This window comes from Alosa sapidissima, chromosome 1 (assembly GCF_018492685.1).
Source record: "Alosa sapidissima isolate fAloSap1 chromosome 1, fAloSap1.pri, whole genome shotgun sequence".
Classification (NCBI taxonomy): domain Eukaryota; kingdom Metazoa; phylum Chordata; class Actinopteri; order Clupeiformes; family Clupeidae; genus Alosa; species Alosa sapidissima.
Window position 1 is genome coordinate 9,485,942 of NC_055957.1, and position 10,162 is coordinate 9,496,103.

Below are 10,162 nucleotides of genomic sequence, written 5' to 3' on the forward strand. Positions count from 1 at the left end.
CAGCTGGAGGACATGAACGAGGAGTTTGAGGACACTATGGTCATTGACTTGGTTGGTATTGTGTTTTTAAGTACCGTTTCTCACATAATGCATTTGCATCAGATAATAGATGCTTCCACCTCAAGTATCCACTTTTGCTTAGTGAATCATAAACAAAAGCTGCCAACACAGATGTATTCAAGTGAGTGTGAACTTGCATAACATCATTCACTTTCGCCTCAGCCTCCATCAAGGAACAGACGTGAACGAGCAGAGTTGAGACCAGACTTCTTTGACTCAGCAGCTATGATTGAGGATGAATCAGTAAGTAGCTAATACCAATGGCTAATATTAAATTACGAATTTCTTGCAGTTGACGCCCAGTAGGAAAAACCTTACTGTTCAAAATTGCGTGTCCATGACTGCATGTCTGGTAAGGTAACAGATACCTAAAAAGCTCAAACCTCTCTCCCTGTAGGGTTTCACAATGCCCATGTTCTGAAGTGCCACATATGGAGATGAGGTTCTGGGAGAAGATGAAACCCCCTTTGGAGTCCCCGGGGACCGCAGACTTGTCAAAAACGCAGATGGTGCCTGTTTATCTAGTGAGGAGGAGGAGGCGGAGGCGGAGGGCAAGAGACTGGTGTGGTGCCAAGATGTTACTGTTTCAGAGTGATGGTGCCTCCTTTCCTATGAACACTATACCGGAGAAGTATTATTGTTAAAGAGGGGATTTCAAACTATGTGACTGAAGAGCTATGAAGATCTGAAAAGAAAGGGGGTGGGGTGGAGGGGGGGGGTTATCTGGAAGTCACTTTGACATCCTACCAGGCTGCATCATCACCCGCTCAGCTATAAGGTGATTCACACTGGATTGGGTTTACATTGTGGTACGCTTTTATCTCGTAGGAATGTACGGTCCCACATTTTAAAGATGTACATATTTATGTTTTAGCTCCTCACTGTGTAGGCACACTGGACAGTTAACTGTGGTGTGGTTTTCTATCAGGTCACAAGCTGTCCATGGCTCTTCATGGAACTGAATCTAATGGGAACTCTTTCTTGGCCATTCTCTCCATTTTCTTTGACCATATGCGCCAGAGAGGCAGCACAGCTGTTTTCAGACCACCACGGAGGTCTGCAGATAACCGACATGAGTGGCTTTTGCATAGGCATTCACAGAACTGGCCAACATCAGTCAGTGACCAGAATGGGCTGTCAGTACAGGAGAGTCCTCCTGGATAGATTCATACTGAACACTCAGGCCTTCGATTAAAGCCTGAGAACAACCAGATGCCACCACAAATCATGTATTTTGGCTTTTTAAAACCTTATAGAAAAAAACAAAAAACAAACACGATGCCTAAAAACAATATTTTCAATTGGTAGCTTTTAGTATGAATTTCTGAATTTTAGTGAGTTTTGTCAGATGTTTGTACAGGTCTGTTTGGATGTATATTGTTGCCAAATTGTGGACAACATTCACTTCATACCCATATCAAAACAGGACTGGATTACTGAAAAAAAAAGCTAAAAAAAAAAAAAAAATGTATGTTGGAGACTTAAGAACTGGAATTTAAAAATGAAAGGCTACAATAATTAAAGCATGGATGAAGCTCATCAGTTGCCACATTGTCGAAGTGCTTTATGGTCCTGTATTTAAAAAAAAAAAGAAAAATCCTGTCGGTGTCATATCATACCGCCCAAGTTTTCATGTCAACCTCCTTTTTTCTATCCCTTGTGCTCCCTGATTGGTTTTGCTAGTAACCCTGTAAATTGTACATTTTCAATATAAAAAAGTGTGTTTCTTTTGTACAACTTAGAGCTGATGTATCACTTTCCCTTTTAATGGAAACTGTTCTGATTTTTTTCTGTGGACTAATGAAGTCACTTTTTTAATAAAAACATGTAATCAATTTTTTTTGGTACTGTTGTATTTATTCTCAATCAGTATACACTTCAACCCAAAGGGTCACACTACAACATGGTGGACCAAACAGATTTCGCGAACATAGTGTACAAAAGTTCTGTTTAAGGTAAGGCTTAGTTATCATTGGATAACTGGTGTAGTATTATGGATCTCAATCCTACATTATCTACAAAATAACCGCACACACAATCAATTACACCAGACAGACAACTTTACAAGGGAATGTTGGCATGTTTTTTCCAGGGGTTGCTTTGCTTCTTACTGGCCAGGACCTCCAGGTCTCGGCAGATTCTCTTTCTGGTTGTTGAGGGCTGAATAATGTCATCAACAAAACCTGAAGAAGAATGAAAAGTTGGGTATCAGAGAACATTGCAGCAACAGTCATGAGAGAGCACATATCACAGGACTGGGAGGCTTCGGTGTGGTGGTCAGCGGTCAGCAGTACCTCTGACAGCGGCAGGGAATGGGTTGGCAAACGTCTCCACATACTCGGCTTCAGCCTCCGCCTGGTTCTCCTTGCCCCTGAAGATGATCTGCACAGCACCCTGAACAAGTTCACAGATGTGTGAGTCACTGTGCATAAAATACTACATCCTTTTTCTGTGGTGAGACTCCAGTGATGATGCACAGGACATCATTTTGAGTGAAGTTGCTGTGCAATCTTGTTATAGTTCTAATAAACTTGCTGAGCCATCTTGCTCAGTCTTTAATCATCAGTGGGCAACTTGTCACCATCATCCACTCTTGAGCAATTCTGGTGTGCGGTAACTAGGAACCGGTCATGTGCCACGGCCAGCAACATTGCTCAAAAAGTCTGATAATTTAAAAACATATCCTTGTAATCCCCTAATTACATTGAATATAGTTCCGCATTATTACAAAAGATCTGTTTTTATGGTTCTTCCTGTTTATTCACTGACGGCAGTGCAGTACGCATTCATTGTTTTGAGCAGCTGCTGTTACCTTGGCACCCATGACAGCAACTTCGGCAGATGGCCAGGCGTAGTTCAAGTCCCCTCGGAGATGTTTGGAGCTCATGACGTCATATGCCCCTCCATAGGCCTTTAGTCAACACACAACATCGGGACATCAGTTTAAATTGCTAATCAGAGATGATCACAAAAGCCTTCATTCACTTTCAACACACAACATCGGGACATCAGTTTAAATTGCTCATCAGAGATGATCACAAAAGCCTTTATTCACTTTCAACACACCTTTCTTGTGATGATGGTGATTTTGGGAACGGTTGCCTCTGCGAATGCATAAAGCAGCTTCGCCCCATGTCTGATAATGCCTCCATATTCCTGAGCGGTGCCTGACAATCATAAGAGATTCATTACACATCTATTTTTTATGATTTAACAAAAGGCTATAACTGCACTGGGCAGCACCAAATGTAAAGGATAAACAAGGATGAACAACCCTACAAATACCTGGCAAAAATCCAGGCACATCCACAAAGGTAATAATTGGAATGTTGAAGGCATCACAAAAACGAACAAAGCGAGCCCCTTTCACTGAGGAGTTGATATCCAGACAGCCTAAGGTTTGCATGCAAAACAAGAGACAGACAACCAAATGTAGGCTACAGCAAGTGAGAAAATGAGACCACATCAGCATCGACAATGGGCTGTGCCAATTATTAATCCTGAAACATAAATATGATAATTACATCCAATTAGTGCAAAAATCATTAATCCTCATGGGTGACTAACCTGAAGCCACCTTAGGCTGGTTACCCACAATGCCCACGGTGCGGCCATTCATCCTGGCAAACCCCACAACAATGTTTTTGGCGTAGTTTGGCATGATTTCAAAAAATTCTCTTTCGTCCACAATCTAAACAGAATGCAACCAAAACCCCATCAGTGGCATCCTTTGGGCTAAACATTCTCTGGACTTTTTAGAATTAAAGCAATACATACTGCCTGAACGATATCCAGCATGTCATAGGCTTTAGTGGTTTCAAAGGGAACAATTGTATCAAGGCCAGGAACAAGACGATCACTGAAGAAAGAAGAAAACAATTCTTGACAAATGATTTTAATTTCTAAAAAAGTATTTTGTTGCCAGACCAATATCCTTATGCCATTTGCCTACAACTATAGGGGGGTATTCTATGAAACAAGTAAGTTGTGTGTTGAGTCTAAAGCAAGTGGTTCATTCATATTCAGCAAACACAGGCAGAAGTTTGTATTGATTGCCCTTTTTGCTATTTTGTTTACTATTTACAATTGACCTTTTTATACAAAAATGTTCCAATGCAAGTTAAAAGAAAAAAAAAAGAAAAAAAAAAAAATCACAAGAAATGTTTGCTTCTGTTTGTCAAATGTAAACGTACTTAAGACTTTAGGCTCAACATACCACTAATCACTTCATAGTATACCTCGAAGGACCTTGCTGGTAAATTGGTAAAGTACAGAACATGATAAAAGAAATACCTGGGGTCGTGACATTCCATGACAGGAGATGGGTCTTTGTTGCTCAAAGGGAGGAAGTTAAAGAAGTCCCTAAGGTTCAGGAGTGCATCTATATCATTCTCAAAGGCCTTGTGAGCAACACCTGTAAATGCCAGAACATATGGATGTGTTATTCTAACATGTCAACAAGAAAACCAATGATTGGGGGGCAGGATGAGTAGGGCTGGAACAACAAGAACAATACCAGAGTCAACAGTACCAGATTCATACATTTCGCACATGCAAAAAGAGCTTTTCGTGACAATATTCAATAACCAGTGTTTTCATTTCAGTAGGTCAGTGTGACCTCTTTTTGGTGTTTCCCATTGTTTTTTTTAAAGGGTCCAACTGTAAGTCCAGTGGACTGTGGCTTGAGACACCCACCGGACACAGCAGTGTGCGTCTTTGCTCCTCCAAGCTCCTCCTGGGTCACATCCTCATTGGTCACTGACTTCACTACATCTGGGCCCGTAATGAACAGATATGACGTGTCCTAGATGAGAGCAAAGACAAAACGTGTCAATCTGACCTTGGGGGTTTTGTCAGCAAAATGGGACTTCACTCAATTCGGGTCACAAGTCTTATCTCCTACCATCATGCCAGCAATCACACGTGTGATTAATGCATCACTGGCTTCTGGCATATTTCCTACTGCATTTAAACTGGCTTGGGTAACACAGCTGCTTAAAAAGCCTCCTCCTATTCCTATCTAAGACTATCGACAGGGCAGTTTCCAAACAGGTGACAGAACTTCGTAATAACCTCCTTGATCCAAATCAAGCTGACTTTAAAAGTGCCCACTCCACAGAAACAGCTTTGTTGTCGGTGACAGAAGCCTTAAAAGCAGCTAGAGCAGCAGCCCGGTCATCGGTGCTCATCTTGCTTGACTCATCAGAAACGCTTGATATGGTCAACCTCCGTATCCTACTATCTATACTCGCAAACTTGGGCAGATGATCTCTGACAGAGTGCATACCTGGTTTGAATCCTTCCTAACTGGGCGTCCGTTCAATGTGTCATAGCAAGGACAAACATCCATATCTCACCACCTTGCCAGAGGGAAGCCCCAAGGCTTGGGGGGCTGGGGCCCCTTCTTTTTTTTTGCCCTATGCACTACCTCAGTGGGCTTCTCATACAGATTGACTATCTCCTTTGACTACTCTTCTGGCAGGTACTTAACCTCCTGTACTATCATCCCCGGTTATCTTTTGGTGTTTGCAAGGTAGTTTTTAATGTTACACTAAGGTCTCTTTTTTATGATGTAGCTTGAGTGTAAGTCCTCATTGTGTAAGTGTAAATGCTCAGAACAGTGGATATTAAACATGGATGACCTACTCATGGTCACTGTCTCTTTTGGCAGATTCTCACCTTCACCATGAAAGTGAAATCGGTCAGCGCAGGTGAATAGACAGCACCTCCAGCACAAGGACCCATGATGAGGGAGATCTGAGGGACTACACCTGAAGCCATCACATTCCTCTACATGATAGAGAGAAAGAGAGAGTGAGTGAAAAGAAAAGTAAAGCCTCACTTAACACCTTTAATAACCTAAAATCTAGCTCCCGTTCAGTGACTTTACCAGGAAAATGTCTGCATATCCAGCCAGAGACTCCACTCCCTCTTGAATGCGGGCTCCTCCTGAGTCATTAAGGCCAATCACCGGGGCACCCACCATCATCGCCTGGTCCATGATCTATAACCAAGGAATAAAGAATATCTAGGAAGCTAGAGCTTGTAGTCACAGTTACACATCTGTTAATGACCTTAGTGTAAACAAACAAACAAACAAACATACATTTCCAACATGGACTTCAACTGAAAATTCCTTGACACTACAGTGATTCAGTGACACCATGAAAGCACTCAAATCCTTTCCGCACCTTACAGATCTTTTGGGCATGAGCTCCTGAGAGACTTCCTCCAAACACTGTGAAATCCTGTCAATGAGGACAGAAATACCATAAGACATGGAAAACTGAGCTTCGACAAATTAAGACATACCTATGACAACGTCATTTCACTTACCTGACTAAATACGTACACCAGTCTGCCATTGATCCTGCCCTGTCCAGTAACGACACTGTCACCCGGGAACTGCACAGAAGAAAGGTTCATCAAAAAGATCAGACAAACTGGCCATCACATTTTCTTTGTGTGTGTGTGGCTTGTCCGACCTCAGAATAAGAAATAACCCAAAGTCCAAGTGTTTATAAAACGGGAGGACACATTGTTGCACACAGCAGTCTGACTCCACTTGAGCCCAGTCCCTTGATGGCCTTTGTAACTGAGATCCAACATTTCCTCCATTGACAGTCTGGGTCTCTCTGTACATGTAGCCTAAAGTTTACTTTAAAGAGGAGGACAGCTTATTCCTTATTCCTATCTAGCAAACTCATGTTCGTGATGCAGATAATGACTAAACATCAACAACAAAACACAAGTTGTTCTCATGACGTCCTCTGATTGGTTACTCTAGAGTTATGAAACACTTTTTAGTAAAGCCCTGGCGATCGAACAAAACATGAATGCAAGTCTACAGTTATAACGCAGACCTTATTGCGATCTGCCTCCATCCCGAAATCCGAGCATCTGTGTTCGACAAACATGTCATATTCGACGAAAGAGTCAGGATCTAACAGCAGTTCGACTCTCTCTCTTGCTGTCAATTTACCCTGTTGAGAAAACAAAAGACGTCTCGCTGATGTTAAGTTGTTACTTAAATTGTTTCGGGTTGACAAATTCGTCCGAAGCACCTATTAAAGTTGAGAATTTGACAAAAGTTCCACTTGCCCTTTTGTGTTGTGCATCTATTCTCATCTGACCTCCTCCAACGAGCGCTGCATTCCGTTTCTTTTCTATGCGCTCTTGAACCGTGAGATGACCTACAGAATAATATCTTGAATGCCGCAAGATATTTGATGTGGTGGCTGCAGCTACCCCATGGTTCACGTGTGTCAATGTCTGAAATGAAACTTTCAAGCCATTCAGCAACCCTCGGGAGCACCGTACAGCCGTGAGCGCCGCCATTACTATTTTACGGATGAACCTAGTCGGACAGGATAAGCTAAAGGTGTCCTGCCCGACTGAGCCAATAATGGCTGTGTATTAACTAGTTTTGGCCAATCATAATGCTTACATTTGAAGAGGGCGGGATATCACACCATGTGCTCTCCAGAAAACTTGACATTTGTAGGCTATCGCGATGCATGTATTTTAAAAACTACAGTTCACGTCTACAATTGCTGTGGTCTTCTTAGTGGTCGGCGTCAACAACGCCCCTCATTTGCGTAAACACTAACAACAACGACAAGTCTAATGCATGTGCTTGCTGCACGTTCTGCTGCAGGATCTATCTATCTATCTATCTCCATCCAATGTTGATGAACATGTAGTGTCACGCATATATTATATCTCCTGGGACCCAGAAGATGATTTAAATATATGGTTGAAGGAAATGCATATTGCAAAAAAAGAGAAAATTCTTGATCCTGTGAGGGAAATTTGGTCTCTGCATTTATCCCAATCCGTGAATTAGTGAAACACAGCACAGTGAGGTGAAGCACACACTAATCCCGGCGCAGTGAGCTGCCTGCAACAACAGCGGCACTCGGGGAACAGGTTAGGTGCCTTGCTCAAGGGCACTTCAGCCATGCCTACTGGTCGGGGTTTAAACCGGAGTCCGAAGTGCTAACCAGTAGGCCACGGCTGCCTTATGAGCATAAGGTCTTTGGCGTTGCGGTCACGTTGCAGGTATGGTACACTGTAGGCCTGGGTTTAAGCCCAGGAGGAGTGACAGCACTCTCCATTCACTACATGTGGTGAGGAACTAGGATGACGTGCTGTGAGGCCATCTATCAATCAGAGACTTGCCCAGAGTATGAGCTGTATTAGGGACCCCTATAGTCTGACCCCTGACCCCTGTGTGATGGACCCCAGAGATGAGTGTGTATGGCACTCTAGGATGGCAAAAGCACAGGGGTGATTGGATGGATAATTCTGTGTGTGAAGGCATTTTTAACAAATGCATTATCAATTACATAAGTCAATAGGGTAATTTTTGTGTACTGCGTACTGTAAACGGTAGAGCCTGCACATTGCTTAAGTCTGACAGACTCTAAGGGCCAATCTCATTTCTCTGTTTTACCCCTTCCCCTATCCCTTCATCTTACCCCTCGCCCTTGACCCTCGAAACCAAGTGGCAAGACATAGGGGTGAAAATATTCCCCTGGGAAATGAGATACCACTAGCGTCACACTGCACCTTTAAGACTGACTACCCTTTATTATTTATGAGAAATTATGATAAAACACCTCCCTGCTCATTCCCTGCCCTCTGCCTTCTGAAGCATGGAAATTAAAAACTAGAGGTAAAAGACCCGCTGTCATTAAATAAAAGTAATGTTTTGAAACTGTTAAAATTACTGGCCATTTCTGAAATCTCTCTAATTTGAAATTAAGCCCCTTATATTTAGGAAACAATTTGATTATTAGCAATAGAAACATAATGTCCACCATTTTGAAAAGAAGGTTTGTGTTAATCACACACATACAATTGTTACATCACCAGAAAGCCCAGGATATCCTCGAGAGTGCAATAGGACTCAAATATGGCATACATGGGGCGTGTGACTTACAGGTCTTAGACTCATGTCCCCCACAGCGGACAGAAATAAATGGCTGGGTCTTAAGGGGATATTCATACTCATAAAGAAGACTAGGCTACATGCCTGTACACAGTGTCCAAAGGTCTAGACAGTGTAATATCTTACTTCCACCAGCAGAGAACAGTATTGTAACACTAAAAGCCACTGAGCACTGAAACACAGAAGCCCCAACGCATGATTGTCAAGAGAAGCTTCCCAATTTTGTTCATTTCCCAGCACAGCTCAGCTTTCTCAGCATAGCTTGTTCTCCACAGACATCACCACACCACTGTTATTGCCCCGGCAAGACACTACTGAATGGAAATGTGGTTCAACTCTGGATTAGCGCAGGTTATGGATTGTTAGAATGATTACAAAAAAATAATTCAAGGGTCTCCTCTGTAAGTGAAAAAAAAAAAAAAATGAAAGCAATTGAAATAGGAATTTCTGTCTATATGCCTGACCTTCCTCTAGGCTACTTGACCCTGACAGTCAAAATAATCAAAGTTATCCATTAATATGTTTGGCTTAGTGTCCATGGTCCTTCGGGCTGGTAGTGATGTGTTAAGGTGTAAAGGTTAGGATACAGGATGTGGTCAATTTCAACCTATTCAGTGAAATGAATTAATAATGAATCAACCGTACAATGCCTTGTCCTACAGGCCTGTTCTGTGCTCAATGTATGTTGATCTCTATGTAGGCCTATTGATTGTAGCCTAGCCTAGCTCCCTGGTCATGTAGGCCTATTGATTGTAGCCTAGCCTAGCTCCCTGGTCAAAAGATAAACGTCAGTGTCTCCCCTCACCCTATATTCTTCTCTAGTCCCACTACTTAAGAAAAAAAAACAGTAGCTTTAGCCTATTAAGAAAAAAAAAAACAGTAGGGGCCTAGCTTCTTAGGCTATACTTCTCTTTGTTTAATGTCGTCAAACAGTAGACCTTAAATAGGCCTATAACATTCTGGTAAATGAAAAAGATGGAGTTTTTTTTTTTAACGCAAATTTAACCATGATAACAAAAAGCTACGGCCTCTCAGTGAGCCTCCAACTTGCGTGAACCAACCAGCAAGGCCTCCATTAGCGCAGGGCCATTGAGACGGTCTCTCCTAAGGAGCTATATTTAACGGCCCTACTGGCCATACAAGGTCGTG

At 42.4% G+C, this 10,162-nt stretch overlaps 2 protein-coding genes across 3 annotated transcripts in view; one reads left to right on the top strand and one right to left on the bottom strand.

Annotated features, from left to right (window-relative positions):
- stag1a (stromal antigen 1a) overlaps positions 1 to 1,896 on the top strand; it is a 39,944-nt gene extending 38,048 nt beyond the window's left edge. For both annotated transcript variants that reach the window (XM_042094570.1, XM_042094579.1), the window contains exons 32-34: positions 1 to 51; positions 223 to 303; positions 458 to 1,896. The exon at positions 1 to 51 is cut by the window's left edge and continues 64 nt beyond it. In XM_042094570.1, the coding sequence (XP_041950504.1) occupies positions 1 to 51; positions 223 to 303; positions 458 to 481 (156 nt within the window). In that variant the 3' untranslated portion in view covers positions 482 to 1,896. The remainder of the gene's footprint in view (positions 52 to 222; positions 304 to 457) is intronic.
- On the bottom strand, positions 1,896 to 7,424 carry pccb (propionyl-CoA carboxylase subunit beta). The gene is made up of 15 exons (XM_042094593.1): positions 7,162 to 7,424; positions 6,924 to 7,043; positions 6,397 to 6,465; positions 6,252 to 6,308; positions 5,951 to 6,064; positions 5,740 to 5,850; positions 4,756 to 4,864; positions 4,354 to 4,474; positions 3,838 to 3,919; positions 3,628 to 3,751; positions 3,346 to 3,453; positions 3,127 to 3,227; positions 2,873 to 2,971; positions 2,355 to 2,454; positions 1,896 to 2,243 (listed from the first exon to the last, which is right to left on the bottom strand). Exons 1-15 carry the CDS (start codon positions 7,396 to 7,398, stop codon positions 2,122 to 2,124), a joined length of 1,674 nt encoding a protein of 557 aa, XP_041950527.1. The 5' UTR covers positions 7,399 to 7,424; the 3' UTR covers positions 1,896 to 2,121.
- Positions 7,425 to 10,162: the final 2,738 nt, after the last annotated feature.

What these genes read in the sequence shown, in the direction of transcription:
- pccb (XM_042094593.1), bottom strand. Translation starts at nt 7,398, where the DNA reads ATGGCGGCGCTCACGGCTGTACGGTGCTCCCGAGGGTTGCTGAATGGC. An exon ending in TGCTGGATATCGTTCAGGCA is followed by an intron (nt 3,752 to 3,837) that starts GTATGTATTGCT and finishes CATTCTGTTTAG; the next exon opens with ATTGTGGACGAAAGAGAATT. An exon ending in CCAGCCTAAGGTGGCTTCAG is followed by an intron (nt 3,454 to 3,627) that starts GTTAGTCACCCA and finishes TGCAAACCTTAG; the next exon opens with GCTGTCTGGATATCAACTCC.